This window comes from Musa acuminata, chromosome BXJ3-11, assembly GCF_036884655.1.
Source record: "Musa acuminata AAA Group cultivar baxijiao chromosome BXJ3-11, Cavendish_Baxijiao_AAA, whole genome shotgun sequence".
Classification (NCBI taxonomy): Eukaryota; Viridiplantae; Streptophyta; class Magnoliopsida; order Zingiberales; family Musaceae; genus Musa; species Musa acuminata.
In genome coordinates, this window is record NC_088359.1 from 5,009,489 (window position 1) to 5,034,900 (window position 25,412).

Here is a 25,412-nt window from a genome sequence, read left to right on the forward strand (position 1 = left end):
GGATTCGAAGGACGTTGGAGATCTGCAGACCGTCACGGACACTTACCGCCTCCCGCTGGGTGCATGAACTGCCCCAAAGAAAATTAAATCGCTACGAAATCGTGCTAACTGCGAGGTCTTATTCTCACGCACGGTAAGCATACTCTAGTACTAACGATTAACATACACTGTAGCAGTGCGACACGATGCCCGTTACCGGAGGCTCGCCGGCGTCATCGAAGCCCTCGCCGTCGCAAAGTACGTTGACTCCGGCTCGATGAAGTCGGCCGCCGACCCCCAGCTGTGCGTCGGCGTTCCAGCTGTTCGACGAAATGCCCGGCACGTAGACGGCGTGCTGGAAGACGTGTAATCAATCAATCGGAACGTACGTAAAGGCAATTATCAAGCATTTTTGAACATCACATAGTACGAGCAATCGAGATTAATCATCATCAGGTCAAACAGGAAAAATTGTGTTCCACTTGATTTTGAGACATGAGATTTTTAAGCGCTGCAGATGATAACACAAAATATTCCATCAGTGAATCCATTTGGCATGCTGGAAATGACTTCCATAAAAATAGGACAATGTAAAGTATTCCATCAGTGGATCCTAAGAGCACTTGAAACAAATATAAGGAACAAAGTCCAGCACACATACGTACAATCTGCAAGCCAGTTTGGTAATGACACTACCTGAGACATGATTCATTCCCATGCCGTGGTGATCATCCAACTTCACTAAATCCAACAGCAAAAAACCACAAAGTGGAAAAGCCATTCAGTTGTGTCCTGGCATACCTTTGATGTACTGGTAATCGACTCCAATACAAAGGAGCATGATAGTAGCACAGTTAGTTATCGGATATGTCATGAAGCTACTGGTTCTTGCAGAAGGTTGGCATTCATCTCTTTGCTCGACTGCCTTTTGAGTCTCTCCTGAATTCGGTCTTTGATGGCCGTCTCCTGTTATCGTTACCCAACTAGAGATTAATCTACTGGTCGAATGGAGGGAGCACATATAACTATTTTGCTAAATCCATAAGGTATTTTTCGACATGCGAATGCCAATTCCCATGAAGAATATGTTTTATAATCACATCCAGAAATTATTAGAAATTTCAGATCTGACAACTCACCATGATATGACATCCTTCCTCAAACTTCCCAAGAAATCCTGCGACCCAGCGGTCCGCATTTTCAACCCACTCATCATGATGCAACCCAGCAGTTTTTGCTACTGTATGTAACTGCAGGGAGCAATATATCAATTAATACCATTAGAAAGTGAAAATCGACACTAAATAATCACATAAAAGAATATAGTTTTTTTCTTGGGTGATTGTGAAGTGTCCATCTTCAAAAAGATTAGATAGATATTTCAATTTTGGTCTTTGAAAAATAGACAGGGACATACCAAGAATAGAATATTATAAATTACTACATAAGGCTGGTGATTATAACTCTCATTATAAAACAGATTTATCGAAGGAAAAAAATGTCCTGATAAGAAAGAGAAGGCAGAGATTTCAAATGTTGATGACATGCATAAATCAGGCTTTTGTCTTCAAGCACCATATATTCGTAAATCCAGATGGAATTCTTGAATAACAATTATGATTTATTTACTAGGATTCAACATGTGCTTCGATGAAATTGATCATAAAATGCAACAGCAAGCTCTTAACGACAAATGTTGGTTGGATTAACTTATTTTCCTTGTCCTTTATGATTTATGTGCATTCAAAAAGAAGAATAAGAAAACAACATATTCCTCTGATATCACATCACAGTAGATCAGTGACTGGACGGAGCAAGAACTTGGCAACCTGAGATCTAGAACTAAGGACCACAGAGAGTTATGATTTGGATCATACCAGATAACTAAACCTTCAGCATACCTTTTCCTGCTGTGCTTTCACTTTCTCACGCAATTTAGTTATGCCCATGTTCATTCTCAGTTGCTTCTCCTGGTAGCAATAAGGTAGAATGACAAGAAGGAACAAAGATGGCAGAGATTGGCAAAAATGACAAGAGATATATTCATTCAATTAAAGGCAACAATTCAAGAGCAATATCATGCCTTCACGTAGCTCACACCGAGGTCCTTCCTTGTATAACCTCTAGCTAAGTTACGCATAACATACTTGTTGTAATCTTTCAAAATCCTCATTATGATGTCTGAGGTTGATATCCCATCTGTCCGTTTTGTTTCTTTAAATTTCCCAATGGACTTGACCTATAAGAAAATGTAATTCTGATTGTTTAATGAATAAGTGGGTATTCAGATAACTGAAATCAAAATGGCATAAGATCATAAATTCCAACAAGAGAACTAACATATTCATATACGTCATTGCCGGATCCACTTGCATCTGCATATCTGCAAAAGACTATTTTGATAAGTAACGGAACTGTGGGGCACATGATATAACAACAAAGTCTACATCTAAACTAGTTTTTACCAATTGGACAGGTGGGACTTAAGCTAACAATGGCCAATACCAAGGACTTGAAACTCCATAGAAATTGAGCTTTTTGGATGATTAAGTTGAGAAACAGCACAAACAATAAACAATTAAAAGAATAGTAAGTCCAGTTTTGCCTAGGTACTATAGGTGAGAGTAAAAAATGCACCATTTCAGCAATTCGACAAATCCAACCTTTGCTTGATCAAAGTATTTTGATAAATCAGATGAGTAAAGCTTATATTCTTCCAGTGTACTTACAAAACTCAAGAATTGTTACATAGGAGTATAGACCGCATTGACTAATCTAAAAATAACCAAAACACGTGAATTCATGCACAATTATATAAAGTACCCATATAATGTATTATGAGAAGGCTATAGCCTATACTATAAAAAAACCGACAAGTGTGTGGATCTATTACTAAAGAAATTATATATTTGAAATATTTTTTTGATAACTCACAGCTTCAGAAAGGAATTATATATCTTACGGAAGGGCATCGTGAGCAACATAGTCAATCTTGTGTTTGTCGAGGAACTCCTTTGTGATAACCCATGGAGCATTAGGAATAACTTCATCTACCCACCTACAATTAAATAGGCACAATATTTCAGCTGTAAATGTGATGAAAAACATAAATTATACAGCACTTTAGCTAAGTTCTTTTTCTCTGATTTTAGTAATTTACATGAGAGCTCATTCGCATCGAAGCTAAAGCATATGCCAACATGTAACTTGACATACCGACAGAACTCACGTACGACTAGTTATTACACTAAAGAGTACACTAAATCAGCTGTCTGACTTATAATAAGTCAAATGACATACCATGACAAATGCAGCAAACAAGTGTAGACACAAAACAAGAACATGATAAAGGAAAGAAAGCAAATCATGCAATTAATCACTAATTAAAAGTAATTGTTAATTCACCAGCATGATCAGAATTTTTTTCAAATAAAGGCAAAAGCTTGGTGATGACGCTGCTCTAAGATCACTAACACTACCTTTAACTAAGATATTGTAACCGGAACGGATTTAATAGCTGATCATCAGATCATCAATTTTGATTTAAGGAGGATGGTTTGTACAGAGCTCAATAGCAACAAAAGATTCATGCAACCACAACCCAAAACAATTGGGATATTACAGTATGTTGTTGTTGCTATTGTATCATTATAGTATCAAATTAATGATAAGAAAGTGACGTAATTTGTTCCTGATATTGAAAAAAAACACAGGCTCATGAGGTATACACAACCAATAATCAACAAAAGTAACAGAAAAATCTGGAAATAACTTTTTGTTCAGGTCAACAAGTACTGTGGTAACTATTTTCTGTAATATGTATTAAACCAAGTAGGAAAAAGGCAACTCCAAATAAAAATAATTTGTTACACAATATAATATTTGATTTAATAAGCATCCAATTTCTTACGATCATCATAGCATAATAGCATTAGACTAAAGAGCCATTTCGATATTCAACAATAATGAAAAATTCCAAATTTAAATCAACTATCTGTTAATCTGTTTCTTTATAGTCTGTTGTCTCTCCCATGTAGGTTAGTCAGAAAGCAATGATTCCAAAGCTTCAGTTTGTTATTTCTTTATTAAGAGAATAATTTTCTGTCCTAGTAATGTCAGAAAGATGTGGCTAATTTTACCTAAGAAGCATTTCTTATTTGACTTCTGACTCATAATTGTGTTTAATGGGGGAGATAAGAAACAACATCAAAGATTACGTTGAATAATGAAAAGTACCCTTTTTTTTCGCTTTCTTATGAAATAGAATTTACATGGTTGTCTACAAATATAAAAAAACCCATTAGTTGTTTGACTAGATTTACATCACTGAAAGATATAAAAAAACAGCAGAAGTAATTTACCAGTAAACCAAAAGTTTCCCAATACAAGTAAAAAGGATTTCATAGTACAAACCTACAGTGACGGAGAGATTCATAACGCTCAGATTCATTCATGACTGTTTTTCCCTTATATCTATGAGTAATTTCATCGTTGCAGACACCCACAAGTAAATATGTGTTTGGGAATCTGAAAAAAACGAACATGTCAATTTAAGAAAGATAGTTCATAAGAAACCATGTCTCAGCATAATTACAATTCATAAGCAATAGGATTTTGAAAGAATAACAGAATCTCAGATGGAGTGCAAAGACAAATTCTATGGCTTTATCTCTCTGCTTGACTATCCAGTCACTTTCTTGACCAAAATGAACTCGATATACACTTTGTTCAGGGAGAAAAAAAACAGCTTAAGAACTTTTCTTCTATCAAAGTTTAAGAAGGTGGTAATCTAGGAAACTGGAAAAACTTTTGAGTACAAGAATCATATTTAGAGCCTGATTAAATGATACAAATATGCTCAAGTTAGAATATTATAGATAAAGTCAAATCAACCAATGCAGCATAATATTTCAGTAATCTGTACAAAAAAGGGAGCATTATTTCTTTAGCATAAAAGCTTATCAATACTTGCAGCCGAAAATTATAACTAACAATATGATACCTTATACTGGATAGATGTTACATAAGAACTCCATAAGTCCAGAGATCAACAAAAATAAGAAGACGATCATTTTTCCATCTGTGGAAACCATCTGAGTACTATTTTGTTGCCCCTACACTTAGACCAGGAAAGTGCACAAGGTAAAAGCATTTATTATTTGTTAAAAAATTATGGAAGTGGAGCTCATCCTCAAATTTACCAAAATAATGAATAATCGAAGTTCTGATTGTTGAAGAGGTTTATTAAAGATACTACTGAACTACAGACAGAACTTCACAGTAATCAAAGGCCTTATACTTGGCTTTTCAGCTAACACAATTACCAAAAATGCAGATTCTAATCAATGTTTAAAATAAAGGAAAGAAAATTTAAACAAACTCCTCCAGGATATATATTTTCACATAGGGTTGTATATAATTCAATCCATTCTAAAGCCAATCAGATCCAAGCCAAATATGGATAAACATTTTGAACCAACAGTCTGATTGGAGATCAATTAATATTCAGAAAAGATGTGCATTGACGTCGACCCAAGCCATTGCTGATCTAATCAGATTCAACAAATGAACAACGCCTGTTAATATCTCAATTCAGAACTTGATCAAGTATAAGCAATTTATCAATGTTAGTTTACAATCAGGTTTTCAGATTGATTTTTTGGGTAGGAGTTCAAAGTGTGTCGATTGGACAAGTTTTTAGCAAATTCACTGGATTATTTGGTTGAATCAGATCTGATTCATATCATTTACTGGCTGATCCTAAGCCAACCCTTTTACGGCCCTATAATCATCATAGGTTCCAGAGAAAAACTAAGTTCACTCACAATATCACACTCTGCAGCAAAAAGAAAAAGCTTTGCTCTTAACTGCAAGAAATGTCCAATATCTACAAACAAAACCTCTGCCACCATTACTTTAAACACAAGCAATTAACAAATTAGGATTGCAAATCTCTTCGCATGGTATCTTGTTCCAAATCACACAAGTGGACTTTACTGACTTTTGACTCGGGATTAGGAAACAGGATCCCCATGTCAAAGCACTAAATCAAATCATTCAGCGGCACCGAAGGAAGGATCACGTGCCCAAGCGTGTGATGCATTCACAAGAATTAATCACAAAGACGCTCTTTATTTAAACTGAATCTTAATTTATGACAGAAATCAAACTAAAGAAGAACATGGCTCTATGATTCCATCATGCTCGTGATGCCTTACCACGCACATACGATCTAGTTTCGATTCCGATGCCATTAAGGTTTTGCACCGCAATCTAATTCTTTTAACCAAAACTTCGAAATTCTTGACCAACAATTATCAAGATTCCAGAAAATGTATATATGTAAGGAGTATATGTGTAATAAAACCGAATGAAACGGGAAAGAGGACGCACAATTTCTTGGCTTGTTCAAGAGCTCGAGCATGCCCAAAGTGGAAAAGATCGTAGATCCCGTCGGCGTAGACGCGGACCGGCCTATCCAACGGGGGATCCTTCTGGGGCTCCGGCGGATCGCGTGGGGACACAGTCGACGCAGAGGATTCCTCGGCCGACTCGGTGGGCGGCACGCGACCGTCGCCGGCGCCGCCTTCCTTGGGCACACCGCCTTGCCGCCTACGAGGCAACCGCGCCATCGGAGACGTTCACGAGCCCACCTGTCCTAGCCGGACGATTCCCGTCACGAGAACCACGGTACGGAGGGAAGCAAGCTGGAGGAGGCGGAGATCGAGGAGAGAGTGCCGATCGCATGCCTCTCTGCAAATAAATCAATCAATGATCGAATATTATGTCTTTTTCCTATTGAATTTACCGAAATAGCCTCATTCGGCACGAATTTATGAGGCAATTATTAGTCCCCTTCGTCAACCAACAGTAGTTGATATGGTATATCGACAATACACCAAAAAAAAAAAAATCAAAAATAACTTCAAAATTATCTAAAAATAAAAAATTAAATTAAGATTTATAAGTTAAAAATAAATATAATTTTAATAAAATAATCTAAATTAGAAAAAAAATAATGATACATCTTTTTCGGAAGTTGACATATTACCTTTTGAATTGTCCTTATTATTTGAATTATTAGATGAAAGTGAAAATGAGTTTAAAAGAGTTGAAGAAATTAAGAAAATAATATAAGTTAGAAAAAGACCTTATCGATAGAAGACGATTCGTGTATATCGATACGTACCACTTGTATCGAACAGTATAGATCAATACCGTGAACCTTGGTATGATCTCTTTTTTTATTCTTTTAAGAGAAATCTTATTATCAGATCCTAAGAAACACATGATCGAGTGTTTAATGATTCGACGGTATTTTTGTCATTCGATATTGTGTCCCCCTCTGAGTTTAGTATTAGGGGGATGACATATGTCAGCCCTTCTAACTTCTCCCAACCGACTCGATCCGGTGATACTTAGATCTCACGCGTGCAGGACACGTGATGTCCTCCACACATGAACACGAGGTGGTGATGCTGCACCACCAAATCGAATGTCTCTGAAACAATTCCTCTTTGGTGAGCCAACACAACCAATGCGAAGCTGTCGAAAGATTATTATGGAAACACGAGACCACAGCATCAGCATTTGCTTGGAAATCAAGCTAGCAGATCGCACGCGGTTTTGACCCATCAAACTAATTGCCTTTCTCTCTGCGTGATTTGCAGATCATGCATGTAGAAATTATATTATTTATTCTCTGCAAAAAAATTAGATAAAGATGCATTTGGTGAGGTCAAATTGCAACCAAGGGAGGGGGTTGGACTTTCTTCTTCTGTCCTGCAGTCGAATTACATCCTGGAAGCAGCTAAAGTGTCTCGCAGTTCCCTTCTTAGTGTCTTTCCTGCTGGTGATCGGGGAATCGAGTTGACGAAGACCACCTCTCTAACCTTCTTATAGGGAGTCACCTAGAACAAACATCAACAGAAGACGATGTAAAAGAATATTGAGATCTGGATTCAAAGAGTCAAATATTAGTTGAACTTAGTTCATGGTCTCAAAGATACATCTCAATTTAATATACAGGTCATAAGCATTAATATAAGTTCCAGAGCCTAGATCGGGATCAGATGAACCAGAAGTCAACCTTTAAAGAACTGGCAGAAGACCGCTACATGTGCATTCTAAGGGTCAAACGATTATGCTAATTTGGATGTGCTATCGAATGTTTTCCTTTATTTATATGCTTGAGACTAAATAGATCAACTAAAGACAAGATTCTATTCATTATCGCTGTAGAAAGGCACCATGTCGGGTGTCATTGACAGACCATTAACATATGCTAATCTGTTTACACTAACCCACAATTGTCATTAATCAGGCATATCATCTTTCAGTGATCTCTAAATATATATGGCACAAAGGACAGAAGATTTATTTTACCCTTCGATCTCTAAAAGTTTTTCAAAAGATTTATGGTTTTCAAGTGAAAAAGGAACTGATGCGATTAATGTGGATACCTGCTTTGCCACAAACTCGATAACATCGGTGGATGAAAGCTTGCTTCCTGACCTCGTAACTACAAATGCCACTGGTATCTCCCCAGCTTCTTCGTTCTTAGCCCTACAGAAGTCATAGGATAATATTAGGATAAAAGCAGCGGAAGATGCACGCATTAAGAATCTCTGGGTTCTTTGTTGAACTTGTAAAGCTTACGCTGTCACTGCAGCATCCACGATGTCAGGATGTGCATTCAACAATGCTTCCAAATCAGCTGGTGCTATCTACAAGAGAAATATCATACAAGAAATTATGTACAGAGATATTGCAGAAAGTTGCAAGAAGCAACCGTGATCACGTAATAAGGCTCAAAAAGCAGACTTGTATATGGCTTCTTTTCTTTTAACATTTCAGTTTGATATTTTAATTATTAATGAATACTTCTTGAAATCTCCCAAATGTTCCTATTTTCTCATAGTAATAAGGCATATACTGAAGAACAGCACATTAGTTATCAGTGTCCTCTTTTTGCATCATGAGTATGTGAATTGGATATACCTGAAATCCTTTGTATTTGATGGTCTCTTTCAGACGGTCCGATATGTACAAGTATCCATCTCCATCAAAGTATGCAATATCCCCTGTTTTTAACCAACCATCATTGATGATTGCTGATGAAGTTGCATTATCGTCATTTAAGTAGCCTGTTAAGTTTTGATATCAATGGTTATACAATTGGAAGTTGATATTTGGAATTGATGGCAAAGAAAATAAAGGGTGCATATTCTAGTAATTGTCACTACAACTATACATGTTTCCGCTACAACACTTAAGCAACATACAGTCACCTATATAAAGATATATATACGACACAAGTTTGGCAGACAGAGGAAAAGGTAATATCAGAAATATCAATCTGACCTATCTTCCATGTAGTTTCTTCACGATATCAGCTATAGTGAAGATAATTGTACTTATTCAGCATCATATTGTCAAACTAAAAGGGCTGTTTTATATCCAGGTATACAATCTGTGGTGTACAGAATCACTACAGGCCATGCCAGAAAATAATATACACTATACACAATTACCTAGATGGTCAGCATCTTTAATCTGCACGATATCCAATAAATTCTCTAGATTGCAACTCAACACTAACTCAAGCATACCTCCACATAATTGTGATGATCATAAATAGGTTAGTTAGTATATTTATGTGAAAATGTTAGTTTCATATGGCAGTTGCCCATCCTTTGCCATGGCAAGAATTCTCAGGGCACGGACCTAAGCATACTTGGTGAATGTCGTAATTTAGTTTCCATTTCTGCTTGGCCCTTGTGGCAGAGGCGTAAGTTTGTTATCCACAGGCTCTCATCCTGAATATCAGTAAAAATATGCTTCTTCAAATGCATAATATTGTATATAGCCTGCCATCTTATACAGTTGCATTCTTCATAATTTCAAATCAACCTGGATCAAGTGATTTTCCATTCATGAACCTGAACCAAGTCAAACTCATTCGAGATTAATTATAATCATTTAATCTTCTGAAGAGAAGCAACTAAAGTCTTGTCTGCATTTACGAGATCTATCTTTTCCATTGCCAATTAAATCAATGTAATATTTTAGAAGATCAGGATGAAGATGAAATACACAGGCCTTGGTATGTGATCTAGAAATTATCAAAACAATCAACGAAATAGATGCAAATCAAATGGCCTTAAAGAGCAGGATAACAAAACGCTTCCACAGTAAGATTTGATGCAGCCAAACAAAATTTTTCTAAAACATGCCCAAATAAAAGCTTACAAGCTTAGGCTGCTGTAACTGTTTTCAAGTTTACCTTTCATAATGGCTGCTCCATGAAGCAACAGCTCCCCACTTGTACCAGGAGGCAAACAAGACCCTGTCTCTAAATCGATAATTTTAGCTTGCATGTTTGGAGCTAGCAATCCCACAGAAATATGCCTTCTACAATTTATTGTATTGAAACCACGAGTTCCCACTGCAGCAGATTCTGTCAAGCCATACCCCTGCAATAAAATTAGATAAAACAATAATACCCATTAAATGAAAGTCAACAAATATGTAAACGCCTTAAAGTTTTAAGTTATGGTGGCAGGCTAGAAGCTGGCTACATGCAATCACAACCATACCGGTTGGCACAAATTTAGCACAAAATCTATGCCAACCTGGTACAAGCGTTATGCCAGTGTAATGCTATTGGTACGACCCAAGCATGAGGATATGTCAAGTGCTAATGTCATGATGTGCTACTTCTGAATACCAAAAAACATGTCCAATATACATTATGAATTTATTAAAATCACCACTTACGTATCAAAAATAAGAAGGCTCAGCGGATGCTATGTAAGAAACAGAGATCTACTTTGCCCATCATTTTCCCAAAGGCAGGGATATTTATAAAAAGATAATAATACATCCACTTCCGCATTTTATGCTTGTTTCATAATGTCAATTATGAATATAATTCTTACACCAAGCATGAATCTGTATACAAATATCCAATTCAAATTTGGATGTTAGATTCAATTAAACTAGAATTTAAAATATTAGATTCAGATATTCACATGGATGGTAAACAATAAAGTGGCCGTTTGGTCTTCATAAATATATGTGTTTATGGTTTCATCTCTCTGTGAATAGGTACTCATTAAAGATGTTAAGTTATAGTCATTTAGGATATAGATAAACATCTTTCAAACTTTTTTCCTTTGGTGCTTGATGGACTCCAGATTATATGCACACCATTCAACCTATATGAGTATGCAACTCACCTGTGTCGAAGCCATTCACATCCCGAGTCAGTAATTTACAGGTGAAACCTCATGCTTTGAGCTATAGTAACTTGACAATCAACTTTAGATGATATTAAGACAAATATGAGGGACTTGTAGTACTAATTTTGGATAAAATGGATGCCCCTTTCTAATCAGATCTAATAATGTGTGAAGGTTGTAACCCTATTCAATCAAATAGTGGTTCTAAATATTAAATTAATACTATGCATTATTAAGTGGCACTATGTTATTAAATTTTGACAATTTAAGCATGAAACAGCAAAATATTATGTGGTAATCTGCAGACGCAATTTTAATATGTTGAAGGCAAGATGAAATCTTGCTTGAACTTGTAATATGCAAATTCCTAAGAATCATTTAGATCTCGCTTCCGCATAATGAATAACAAGAATTCAATTGCAAGAGTTGAGGAGCAAACTACTCAGCAGGAAGTTGCCACAAGCACATAGATTTCCATACTAGAATGAATCTACAGTAAAATGTAAACTAATAGGATTCTGGAGATTATGCTTCATGCGACCTTCAGGAATGGAAAAAGTTGAGAGGAATTTTCATATTGAAGAAAAAGGACACAAACGGATGTCCATATTGAAGAAGAGTAACACTACCACAACATGCCTTCTTATGCATCAATATAAGTTGCATTTGCATCAATTTTGCATAAAATAGAATAAAGAATTATCTACGACATGCATCATTAAATGCAAAGAGATGTGACCATATGGGCACTCAAAACCCAAGACGCAGAGCAAGTAAACAAATTAACTTTGATCTATGATTCACAAAACCAAAGCTCCAAATCTCGTACTTGTCTTAACCAAATATCAAACAACTTGAGGGTGCCATGTAAAATCTAACGATAGGGAGAGCGATCATCAAAGATGATTAAATAGCTAGTCTCACCTGAATGAAATCAACATGAGGAAATGCCTTCAAGAAGTCATGAATAGTTTTTGGGGCAATCGGAGCCGCTCCACATGAAACCTGCACGAGGGACTGCAATCGGCAGCCGGTGGCACCCTTGGCCCTTATCAGGGCCGTCATTATCGGTGGGACAGCAGGAAAATGAGTGACCTTAAACGCATCGATAGCTCGAACTGTCTCCTCCACATCGAACTTTCTCATCACCACAATGGTGGATCCCAACGACAGGAGCCCCATGGAGAAGAGGGAAAGACCATACACATGGAACATGGGGATGGCTGTGAGGTAAACATTCCTCCAGCTCTCACTACCATACAGTGAAGCTTCGCTCCGAACAAAAAGCTCCACCGTAGCAATAAGGTTCCTGTGCGTAAGAACGACCCCTTTGCTGGCCCCAGTGGTGCCGGAGGAGAAGAGTATCGCAGCGGCGTCGGTCTGACGGATGACAGGCCTCGGGGCGTCGTTGGGATCGCTCGAAATGAGACTGTTGAAGAGGACGAACTTGTGGGCGTCGAACTCGGGCTCCTCCGGCACCGTGACGATCTTGACACCCAATCCGCCCAGCTTCGCGACGTTGCTGGGGACGGTGAAGATAAAGGTGAAGCGGCAGAGGCTCATCTGCTTCTTGATCTCTTCGGCGCTACTCAGCGGGTTCATGGTAGAGAAGACGGCGCCGACCGAGAGAACGCCCAGGAAAACGACCGGGAAGAGAATGCTGTTGGGCAGCATGACCAGGACGACGTCCTTACTGGTGATTCCATCCCGGCTGAGGCCGGCGGCCAGGGAGCGAACCATGCCGCGGAGCTCGGCGTAGGCGATGGAGGCGCCGGACCTGGAGTCGACGAGGGCGGTGACTCCTTGGTGGGGGAAAGAGAAGACGTAGGAGACGAGGTCCACGAAAGGGTCTTGAGGCAGGGCGGCGGGCCGGTGCTTGCTGCGGTATATCCCCGTCTCGGGGGAGAAGAAGCCCGATGTTGGGCTCTGCCGAGGTATAGCCTCCATTGGGGAGGCGTTGGGGAGAGAGAGAGGTGCAGAAGAAGCACCTTTAAGAGGGAGAGGCGACGAGGGAATTTGGGGTGGCATAATTAAAAGGGAGAGAATTTTGTTTTGATCAAATCACGTGTCCAACTCTCCAAGCAAATGACTGATGGCCTCAAATTTTTCCTCTTTCCTAATGCCGGGGTGGGGGTTATTAACCGGATGATAGCAATGATAAGGATGAGTACGTAACCAGCCCTTTTTAGCATCGTCTATTCTTGTCAAGTTGACGTAGACAACTCGACAACGTATATTAATGGTGAATTTGTAGCCAAATACGTCCTATCTCAACCCTGCACTGTTTTGATCAAATTAAAAGTTCCATACTAAATCTAATTTGACCAAATCAGGGATCATTTTACTTAAAACGATTGAAGCCTCCGATTAGAACTATTCATCGGTTAAGTATTAACCTACATACGAGCAGCAAATGTGAAACCCAATCAACTTTATCGCTGGAAGATCAAAATTTAACTAAACTGTGTAACCAAATCAATTCGCCTGTTAAAACACACATAGTAGTAGTGGTGGTGGCATAACATAAATCTTACGTTCAGGTATGGAATTCATGCTAGCAAATGCCACGTGATCTAAATGCCCTGTTCCAGCAAAATATTACATCACGGGAGCATTTGGTAAAATGCCTGTATTAACATTGAAAGAGTCCTGTGTCAGGGGTGCTCAAAAGGATATTATAATTTTTTTAGGACCTTGCAACAAACAAAGATAACATAAAAGCTTCCCTGAGTGTGGTACGTGCAGATACAGAGATGCAGCGCCATGGTTAAAACCTCTATAAGATCTTGGCTTCGATTTCCTCCAAGGTGAGCCCCTTTGTTTCTGGGACGATGAAGAATATGAATAGCAGAGAGGCAATGGCAATCACCCCAAAGCCAGCGAAGAGAACTCCCGTTCCAACTAGCGTCTGATATCATAAAACAAAACAAAAAAGAAACTTAGGTGATTTACATCTCAAATGCACAGGAACGTGATTGTTGGCTTCGTCAAAAGCACATAAGCACGAATGCATGTCGCATCTGACATCCAAACTAAAATTGAAATGTAATCCGTCATACTAACAAACTATAAAAAGTTATACTCATGATCAGTAAGCATGGGGGTGAGCCTCAAGTACTTAACAGATGCTTTGGCTTGTAACTGAGACATGTAAGATGTGCATTTCTAACATCTCAAGTATGACAATACATGTACTGTGGCTTATTAACATATTCTGGTAGCCAAGAGAATAAACAAAAGGGTTTCTCATTTTCCAAATTAAACAACATAGAAGGAAAAAAAAAAAAAGACTTGTTGCAGAAGCTCCATTTCATACATCTATTGTTTGGTTATAATAAATGGACTGCTGCAATGAAACAATCTTAAGCAAGAAATACCTTTTACGACATGACAAGCATGCCCCGACCATCTAAATTGCATGACCAAATAAGCTAATATTATATAACATAAACAAGAAGTAAATTTGACTTAAATGAAGATGAAGGTTCACTATTCAATTTTACACTAGGCATATATATAAATTGTTGTGTAGTTATCTCATGGCTTCACATGATCAAATGGTCCTTATTATCAACCATATCATGATACTACTACTATATGACGTGTAAACTAATAAAAACAGATTAAAACAATATTGAAATTATCAGCATAATTACCTCCAACGGTGAGAAAGCGAAAGTCACCAAAGCATTTGAGGCAAAGTTAACAAGCACTGCAATACTTAATCCACGCCCTCTTAATCTCAAAGGAAAAATCTCTGATATCATGAGCCAACCAATTGGACCGAATGACAACTGCAGGAATATGAATTAATCAAAAAACTGCACTTGCTATTGAAAACTCTGAAAATATGTTTACAGGGACCAAACTGGCTGTTTCGCTTTTTAAGTGGCAACTGTTGCTTTTCAAGGTCAGCACTACAACCATAAATGTCTTTGTTAGCACCAAACTAAAGCATAAAGAAAAACATCTTAGGTGGTGTTTTGTTTCCAAAATTTGATTACATTTTACAAGAAATTAAATTAGTGATTCCGGTCCAAGTTTTTAATGAATGGGGTTCAAACTCCAATATTCTTGAAGGATTCCATGTCCCCTATTTGGAATATTTGAAATCCTACATTGTGGAGCTAGATTTGGTTTTTTGATTCTGATTGCATCTCCAGAGCCTCTGAACCAAATTCATCAGAAGATTTGGTCATTTCAATTCTGATTCTAGTGGATTTCAAATCTGATTATTGTTTTGATGATAAACCAAACATCAATTTGAAGTCCTACTAAAGAGATTTATGAAATGAAGTAACAATATCAAACTTAATACATATAATCAAATATATTCTTATATGAATATAAACAAAGATTTTGGAATCTTGTTTTATCCTCATATAAAGAAAGGTGCAAACAAATATTGTGGTAAAAAGAGGAATCGTCGTAAATTGGTAACCAAATATTTGGTTGAAACCTTATTTTGGAGTCATTTAAAGGCCCAAGAAAATATTAGATTTTGGAATCTAATCTGGAACAATATGAGTGTGTCCAACATATACTGTTTTAGATTATTGGGAAGAAACTATGAGGCCTAAAATTACATGAATGAAAAATACTGTGGTAAGAATGTGTTAGGTGAGAGGACACAACTTAGATATTCAAGCAACCTCCCAGGTTGTCCTTGGGAAGGCTTACAATTATATGGAAGAAAAATATTGTGGTAAAACTGAGGATAGGACTTAGTTATTTTTAGCAACCGATCAGGTTTTCCTTCTGATGGAAACATCAATGGCATTGAAACTTTTCCTTCACCCAAAGAGAAAAAGAATGTGAAGAAACTACTGATGTAGAGTTTAAATGTATTGCCATGATATGTCTATGCACTATGTAGTACAACTCATAAAACAAATATAGAAAGAGCCAACTGCAAAAAAGGTCCCCGACTCATTGAAGAGAAATGGTTTGTCACTATCGTCGGTGACAAACAAAATTCGATGATGAGTTGGAAATTTTTTGCCTATTTATAAATAGCAGGTGAACTTATCTCCCTTAGCAGATGTGGGTGACAATTCATCACTATACATCACTATGTGTATAGTGATCCATCACTATGTGACAAAGAGATCCTTTGATTATTGTGAATAATTAAGAATATTGTAACAATCATGCAAGATAAAATCATGATAATACAATGGCTGATAACAAGCAACATTAGCAGGAAAGCAATACTTCTATGCGATGCATCCCAATATATTATCAGATAAAATGATGACGAAAAAAGAATACCTGAAATGAGTAATATACTACTTAAGTGAGCAAGTTCCTAACAACCATCATTAAGAAATAAAAATGCTGTGTAACAATCATGAGAAAAGAAAATGAAAAGATGATAAAACAATACCTGATAACAACCAACATACAGAAGCAATGCTATCACTGCCACAGAAGGCAGAGAGTTCAACAAGGTGTAATAAGATGATAATAGGAACAAGGAGATTGCCTGCAGAATAATAAGGTAGCATCATCTCAATCAGACAAAAGAATATTTACAGATGGCTCATAACTTCGTACTACAACATCAGATAGTTCTTTCGTAGAAAATAGACAGACAACAAAAATTATGCTTGTTGGTGCCTTTGTGATTACTAGGTAAAGAACAAAGTTCACCAGCAAGAAATCACACAGAACCTTATAAATGGATATACGAGAGCAGCACACCTATCCAAATTCATCTGAACTTCCCCACACAAATTTAAATAAAAATACACCAGGCAGAATAAATCTTCTTAACTATGCACTTCTACTAAAAAAAGCAAATTCCACCAAAAAGAAAACAAAATGAAGTTACAAAACCATGTGGTTACTAGGGCAACATATCAAAATACTTAAACCATATAACCCCTGCAAAACAGTCTAAATTCTACTAAGAACACATAGGTACTATAAATTCTATAGTAACATGATATGACAAACACAATACTAACCAATACTGCTTGTCCGGAAAATAAACATGTCATGAATCTAGGTACACACTATACTGGTGATATTGCATCAGAGCATCACACTACATAATAGATTCATAATTACAACCATCAATCTTCCCTGCATGGTAGTTGTATCCACTTTAGGAATTTTAAAATGCGCCAGGCTCAAGCCTAATCACCAGCAGTAATAGAAAAAAATTGTTTATTATTTTCTCTTTAGAAATATGTCCAATGACTCACAGGATTCAGATCGTTCCTCCAAGTTTAAGATAAGCTCAATTGCAGCTAGAGTTGTAATCTTTCTTACCAACTTTCTTGTCTTCTAGTTCTAGGTTCCAATAGCATCCCAATTTTGAACATGAATGTATGAGCATGTTAAATTTTAGCATGTAACTAGAAACTAGAGGAAGATATAAATGTTTTGTAACAAAAAGATGCTTAAAATCTGGAATTTTAGAAGACAAATGGAATATTGTACTGGACCCAGACAATTAAAACCCTCAGTAGAAGAGTCATACGTAGAACTTCACTGCCACTTTGTTTAATTTTCTGATTTTTATTTTATTAGCTCCTGCATTTCTTTAGTATTTTCATATTTTGCAGGGATTGTGCCAAAGGGCCTAATGAACAAAGAGTATAAGTTGGCTTGACGCCATCTAACTCTTCACCAATAAGCATCTACCATTTGAACTTTCATGATTCTTATCTTCTACAATTTTTATCAATGGCTAGGCCCTCCACATCAGTGTTGTGTTATACCCTTCTACATATAGAACAAACATATTATGTAAGTCCTAACAGCAGGACTGTTTTATCTTTCTGTTGTTCTCAGATGCAAGTCCTATCAGCAAAAGTTCAAGAAGCTTACTATCCCACTAACACCGCCAATAAGTAAAGGTCTTCTTCCAAGTCTATCCACCACGAGAACAGCAACACCGGTCATAATTAGCTGCAAAGGAAACAGAAATATTAGACCCTTGAAAAGAACCTGCCACAATTTAATAGTGTATACAGCTCATGCTATATGTTCTTTGCAAGAGGGGTATGAAAAGTATATATCAGCATACTAAAAATAGTAAACCGAAGGCCACTTGTTACTGTGCATGAAGACATTGTAATAGAACTGGTTGGCATAAGAAAAAATGTTCTACCATAGCTCGGAAATGAGTGTGTTATCAATTTTACAAGCATTGCAGATTGAAATATACAATGTCACATATTAAATCAAGTTCTTAAGAAAGTCAAATTAAACAGAATAATACACAAATGACAGATTGAAACATACAATGTCACTTATTAAATCAAGTTCTTAAGCAAGTCAAACTAAACAGAAGAATTCACAAATGAGATTCCAATTTCAGATATATGTAAATTCAAAAAGACATACATAGATCGATCAGGTAAAGAAAAAAGAAAATGTAAAATGGAGGTTTTAAATATGAATACAGATCGATGAGTTATTAGCTAAAACCAAGTTCTGTTTCTACCTTCAGCAAACCAAGAAGAATAGAGACACGTGTAGCATCGGATGCTGCAGAAAATCCTGCACTCTGCCAACACAAAATAAAAGTAGTATATTTGTTAGCATATATTTCTTTCTGTTCCCATACACATACTGATCATAGATTGGAGTACCTGAAGAATGGTTGCAGCATAATACAGCACACTAGGTTGCCCTGTTACCTGATGTAGAAGAAAACTATGAGCTGATAGAGAACAAATGTCATGGCAAGAAAGCACCAAATGACTATTGATAAGGTAGATGTAATATCGGTAAATCACTAAACAAATCTGAAAATTCATTGTGGCAACCTGCTGAAAAAACACCAGTCCTGCACCGATAATGAGGGCTTTGAGGCATTTCCCTCGAAAGATCTCACTAAATGCAGCTTGTTTTTCCTGATCCACATATGACAGCTCATCCAAAATCAAGTCAACTTGTTCTGAAGCTGAACTACTAAAAGCTACACCTCTCAAACGACACAGACATGTAATGGCAACTTCTTTCGCATGTGGCAGGCTTCCTTTACCCTGTATGGCGCACAAAAGCAGCCAACGAGGTGATGGTGGTAACCACCACATTCCTATGCCCATGATTAGACATATAGGAGCACTAGTGGCATACATATAACGCCATCCACCAATCAAATCAACATAGATGCTGCCAGATATATAACCCAACTGCAAGTATGGCAAAACAATGAGCATTCACATATCCAAGCCCACATATTTTTGACACACCAGTATATTTATACTTACAAGCATCCCAAAGACAATGAAGAATTCTTTCAGAGAGATAAGTCTGCCTCGTATCTGAGTTGGACAAGTCTCTGCAATATACATTGGAGCAGCATGCATAGCCTGATGAAAATAAAACTGCATTTAGAACAAACTTCTATCTTCAAAATATAAAATATGTAAATTTAAATGTTAGGCATTATAAATAGTATGACTGCAAGTGCCTATTCAATTCTGTTCAACTTAAAACAAGCAAATAGAAACAGTCGTTCTCTAAAATGATATTTTTATATCAAGGAAATGCGGGATGCAAGCAAAGAATGTTGACTTAATAAATAGAGTATCACACATACAAGATAATGATATAAATCTAACATGCCCAGCATCAAATTAAACTCATCAGATATCATATATTAATTAAACTATCTAAACTATTAGACAGATACGTGCTGTGTTGTAACGAAGTTAAAATTTGCTCATTTTATCCAAAAGTGGTGATATCTTGTATGAATCTCTTCGATAATGCCACAATCTGCTCATTCCATTTGAAAAAGCACAGAAACAATGGCCATGAACTTCATTTATCTGTGTTCATGTGGATGTAATTTTTGGCATAAAATTACTTCACAAGTAATTTCATCCATAATCGAATTACATACTGGCCTGAGGCCAAACCAGTGTGCTGACTGCTTGATTATGAGCAAATTACTTGGTATAAAATTTCAACCAAACAGGTTGAAATTGCACAAATTTTGACCAGATTCAGCAAAAACCAACCTACTCAAATGGTTTCGGTTAAGAACCACATGATTCAGCCCAAAATCTTATATTAGACAAACCGAGTTCAGAATCAGTCGTCCGACTTCTGTAGACTTCAACATCTGATTGAGAAATGAGGAAGCAGAGTCACACATATGGTGAAATCAAAAGTTTGTAAAAGAGAAACCAATCTTACATGCCATATGCGCCGACATATCAATGCAGAAAATAGAATGACGACATACTTCTTATATTGTTGTACATTCTCAAAATAACAACTACGATTGCATTGCAAACATCACCAGCACAATCAAGGAACAAAGATCCAATTGGACAAGAAATGAGTCACAGGACAGGAGTCACTGCCATGAGAATATTAAGTACTAAGAAGTTAGAACTTATCTGCCAATCTATGAAGCACATGGATGGGCATAAGTACCAACATATATGACAGATAAATGATACATCAAAGGGTAGAGAAATAGAGACAATATGTTTTTTTGTAGTTTGTATAATATATAAATTTCAATTTTCTTTCAGCTCTTAAAGTATCACTTGATTAGAAAGGAATTTTAAAATGTGCCAGGCTCTTAAATTATAATATATAAGTATTCACAAGTATTGGAAAAGCACTTCTAACAAATCAAAAATAAAAAAATTCACAATTAGCTGCTCGCAGAATAGAAAGGAATGCACCCTAAGAGAATCCCACGGGGATTTAAAACACCATATGATTTTTATTATAATTTTGTGTAGCAAAAGAAAAAAAATAAAGAAAGTATCAGATACAGACGAGAACCAATATCTGATACATAGTGGATATGAATACAGAATCTCTTTCAACAAGTGTCAACAATGGATCAGTGGACACCTCAAATAGTAGAATAGGTTGTAGATGCCTAAGAACTAAGATTTCAGATTCACAAATGGAAAAACCAACATGCCCTGTTCTGCTGAAAACTTTAAAACAAAAAGATGCAAGATCTAAAAGTGAATGAATCATAATTCCCATCACCAATTCATACTGAAATTTTTTCTGAAAAAACAATTATTGAAGTGTCATCAAAAAATATGAACATGCCAATCACATAGTGAAACAAATAAAGCACAAGAAGTAATGAAAAGCTTGTAGAAGTGCATCGTAAATGGTGACAATTTGTGGGAATAGAATATTGGACCAAAGAAAACATACAAACATCTGCAAAAACAAAAATCAGCATAGAAAAAATTTCTCCATCTAAAGGACAATAAAAGATTTCAAGAGTAAAATAATTGAAGCCAGAACATGATAATTGAGTATGCCACAATATTAAGTACTTGCCAAGATTAAGGGAATCATCAATAATTATGGAATTTATGTGTACATAAATCACATGAACATAAATAAATAGAAGAAGGTTGGTTGAGTTACCAATCCAATTCCTGTACCATACACAAAACGTCCAATCACCATAACGGGAAAGTTTGGTGCCAATGCTGTCAGCAGAGCTCCAACAAAATATAGCACAGCAGAGAGTAATAACTCCCTCCTTCTTCCTTCATTTAAATATAATCTAGGATTAGTTTCTAGATATGAAGGAAGAAAAATCTTATTATATTGTCAAAGTTCAGGCAGCAAACCTAGAAAGTCAGCAATGGTAAATGCCAGAGCAGAACCGATCAAGGCACCATATAGAGACCCACTAACCTGTCATATACAGGATTCAGGAATAAATAGCAATGTGCAAAATATGATGACGAGAGATAACCAACGCTCTTGTGATCCATGATACTATGTGGTGTTAACTCACCACGAGACCAATTTCCAGAGAGGATAAATTATACCATGTCGTCCCACTTAAGCTTGATGACTGCAAAAAGAAATTTTAGTAAACCAACAATCCAGAAACCTCTCAATCAGACATGTAAGAGATCCGAAGTTTGACAGGTATACTATGAGCAACATAGTCAATTAAGCTATTATCGATCAATTAAAGCATACCCGAATAAACTTTTTCCCTGAAGATACTTGAGATATATAGGTAAATCAATTCTGTACTAAAATTCTTAGAGTAACTACTGTAATGATATCTTAACTCAATTACTAAATCATTAATCATTTCTGTAACAAAAAGTCAAAGATATCTTCTAGTTCAGATACTTTCTCAGAATAGCTTAGTTCCTTTTGACATACTTTTTCCCCATATATCAAGCACGTTTCTATGACAGCTGTCTCATTTGTGGATGCTAAAACTACTTTCAAACTTGTGATATTGGCTGCTTCTGGTCTCATTCTCAGCATGGATAGCAAGTAATAAGAATATAAAAGGAGAGAAAAAACAGAAGAAACAACAGAGATACTGCAAGAAGACTAAGATAGTATAGATAGCAAATAGAATGTATCAAAGAGGCAGAGGAACAAGGAGAGGTCTGTGGTACTTATCTCGTGCAGAAACATATGATAAATTCAAACTGCAGCAAAGGCATCATATTTTAGCACTTATATTTTCAGCAGAGATCTGTGGTACTTATATTTTCACTAACATAAGATACAAGAATTATCAATTGCAAAACAAAAACCTTTTATTATCAGAACTTCTCTACCATGATCATCACCCAAACAACCATGCTAGTTTGCCACAATTTTTTCAATATCCCTGAACATGTGCTTCTGCCTTCCTGTTAACCCCATCTATCATCCAGTTTTAGGAGAATGCACCATCCCAAGTCCATCTTCACACATTTACCAACCCTGAAGAAAATCTTAATTTAAACCACCTAGAGGCAAGTCTACTTGAGTGTCCCAACATTGGCATATTAAGTATGCTGAAAACTACTTTTACATCACAAGGCAAAATTATCAGATAGCAAAGGAGAAGCACATTTGCAGCAAGTCGAGGGCAAATGTGCATACAGCAAAAATAATGTTTCCAGATAGTGAGCCAATTTCGCACAAGAAGATTAGAAGGAAATTCCATGTGAAACCATTTACTCAAACCAGATTGAAATAAATACAAGCAAAAGATGCTTCCCATAAAGTAACAGAAACAATCATGAGAAGCACCACATGGTGAACCATTAACAGAATCATATGGTCACAACCAACATGAGATTTCACATGATGTCCTACAGTAGAAAGTAGAAACAAAATTTTATAATGAGTTGAATCATACAATAGATAACCAATAATCTCACATGATTTTAAGTTTTAGTTCAAGCAGAAAAACAAACTTCTATTAAGATTACACTTTTCTGAAGTAACCAACCAATGTGTTCTATGAATTCAGGCATTAACTGAAAAAACCTATGCCAGATACACTCAATATAAATTATCAGAATTTTGAAACCTTATCACCAAATTAAAAAACAGATACTATCAAGGATGAAAAGCTTGAGTTGGCACACCTGCAAAGAAATTTTAGCACCAGACGTAGCACCAATGTCATAGCCATAGAGTAGCCCTCCTAGAGCTGGGAAGAAGAACCTAAAATTCATCGAGTTACTTGAGATTGTCATAACAAAGAAACCATATCCACACATCTTACTTTCTTCATTTGTTTAATGAACCTCCTAAAATCATGTTGATCTAGTTTTGAACCAGGAGTAACATTTAGAGACAAGGCATTTCTCTTCAGAATAATGAATCAAAGTGAAGATCCTTTTTTTTCTAAAAATTGTTTACAAATCTCTCACTTGTGAAGGTAACATCTATCATGCGTCAAAGATCCTCGAGACAAGTTAGGTGCTGGTCAGGAGGAAAGGTTAATTCTGAAATCATTTTCAGAACAAAAGAATGAAACATAGGAAAAAGTCTTGAATATTAGAACAATGACAGCAATAAAATGAGATAGAAGAGTTTAATAGCATTGCCTGCCGCATGCAAGAGGGCATCTATGTTTATCTGTACTGCTATGCAATTGAATTTCTAAGATGATGCAGGAACCATACTTACCATTCAATGATTTTGCAAAAGAGACCTTCAAGTCATATGAATAGACTAACAGAAATTACAATTTTCTGTGATATTATTAGAAGATTTCTGTTCAGTTCTGTTGGGAGTTTCCAAGTCATCCATTGCAAATTATAATTATATTCCCCTAGAAGTATAATTATATTCCTACAAGAAATTCAGTATAGCTAGAATAGTTAGAGCAACTAATTAATTTTTATGAAATTATTTAGCAAGCATTTTCTTTTCCTTTTTGATATTAATGTCACTAAAAAAATCAATAAGCCTGATTAACAAAAGGTAATGTTAAAATCGGCATACCATACCTGATGCAAACAGGACAATAAGAAAATTCTCGTGACTGATAACAAAACCACAGTCCTCTAGAGTGACAGCTTAACACTAAGTTGTATATGGTAGGCACTCGTAGAATTTGAGCATGCTAGTTAATCATCTTATGAAACATGATGTAACAGATATCCTTACTTAAACAACCTTTTTTGGAAAACAAATCAGTAAAACAAGGATGTTTTATGTTCTTGGGTGTCATTTCAGTTGTCATAACATACGGAAAGCAAAAACCTTGTTTCATTTTGTCCATTTGAAACATGAGAAAATGACTTCTCTCGGACGCCTTTCTTTTATGTTATTTTCCTTTTATTACGCAAGAAAACCATACAACCACTACTATCCAACTATTTCTAACTTGGAGCGTTAGTAGTTGCCCGGGATGTAGTGGACTCACGGAAGAATCGCTGCAGTAGCAGAATAGCTCTCGCTAGAAGTGACGCCATTGATCAGAGGCTGCCTTGGATTCTCAATTTCACTCGAGGTCACCTAATCGTCACGGTAGGATTAACAAAGAAAGAAGCAGAACAAGAAACCAAATCAAGAGTCCAAGAAGAAATCGGGTGGCAAGATCACTCACATCCCTCGCAAGAAGCCTATCCGAGTTGGCCCCCGACGCCATTTTCTTGGGGCGGAGAAGGACGGCAGCGGCTCGACTCGCGGATCGAGGGAAGAAGACTTGATTCTGGGGTTCTTGATCGGGGTGGGACGAGACAGAGAGGAGGAAGAGGAACCGAGGGTGAGGCGACGGAGGGAGGTAGGATCGGGAAGTAAACGAGCAAGAGAGGAGGAACGACTTCCCGTTGCGCTGCGTTGCCTTTTGTTAGCAGACCGTCACGGAAAAGCAGGGCCGAGAAAGATTGGGAACGCGAGGCCCCAATATAATCGAGAAACGGGTTCGAGTCATCAGCTGTGTGGCCTCTTTCAGAAACAGGTCTATATACTTGA

General features: G+C 36.7%; 3 protein-coding genes across 3 annotated transcripts; all 3 read right to left on the reverse strand.

Annotated features, from left to right (window-relative positions):
• Window positions 1-517: 517 nt before the first annotated feature.
• Window positions 518-6,729, reverse strand: LOC135652388 (choline-phosphate cytidylyltransferase 2-like). The gene is made up of 8 exons (XM_065173262.1): window positions 6,373-6,729; window positions 4,393-4,506; window positions 2,942-3,037; window positions 2,320-2,362; window positions 2,063-2,218; window positions 1,881-1,949; window positions 1,119-1,229; window positions 518-945 (listed from the first exon to the last, which is right to left on the reverse strand). The coding sequence occupies exons 1-8, from the start codon at window positions 6,609-6,611 to the stop codon at window positions 850-852; spliced, it is 924 nt and encodes a 307-aa protein (XP_065029334.1). The 5' UTR covers window positions 6,612-6,729; the 3' UTR covers window positions 518-849.
• Window positions 6,730-7,659: 930 nt separating this feature from the next.
• Window positions 7,660-13,235, reverse strand: LOC103970530 (4-coumarate--CoA ligase-like 6). The gene is made up of 6 exons (XM_009384332.3): window positions 12,147-13,235; window positions 10,265-10,454; window positions 8,980-9,125; window positions 8,638-8,705; window positions 8,442-8,544; window positions 7,660-7,889 (listed from the first exon to the last, which is right to left on the reverse strand). The coding sequence occupies exons 1-6, from the start codon at window positions 13,167-13,169 to the stop codon at window positions 7,773-7,775; spliced, it is 1,647 nt and encodes a 548-aa protein (XP_009382607.3). The 5' UTR covers window positions 13,170-13,235; the 3' UTR covers window positions 7,660-7,772.
• Window positions 13,236-13,791: 556 nt separating this feature from the next.
• On the reverse strand, window positions 13,792-25,361 carry LOC103970531 (D-xylose-proton symporter-like 2). Its single transcript, XM_009384333.3, has 14 exons — window positions 25,045-25,361; window positions 24,862-24,953; window positions 23,573-23,651; window positions 21,979-22,038; window positions 21,809-21,875; window positions 21,600-21,724; window positions 19,451-19,552; window positions 19,004-19,372; window positions 18,827-18,874; window positions 18,679-18,741; window positions 18,060-18,140; window positions 16,609-16,707; window positions 14,879-15,016; window positions 13,792-14,130 (listed from the first exon to the last, which is right to left on the reverse strand). The coding sequence occupies exons 1-14, from the start codon at window positions 25,084-25,086 to the stop codon at window positions 13,999-14,001; spliced, it is 1,497 nt and encodes a 498-aa protein (XP_009382608.2). The 5' UTR covers window positions 25,087-25,361; the 3' UTR covers window positions 13,792-13,998.
• Between the last annotated feature and the right edge of the window lie 51 nt (window positions 25,362-25,412).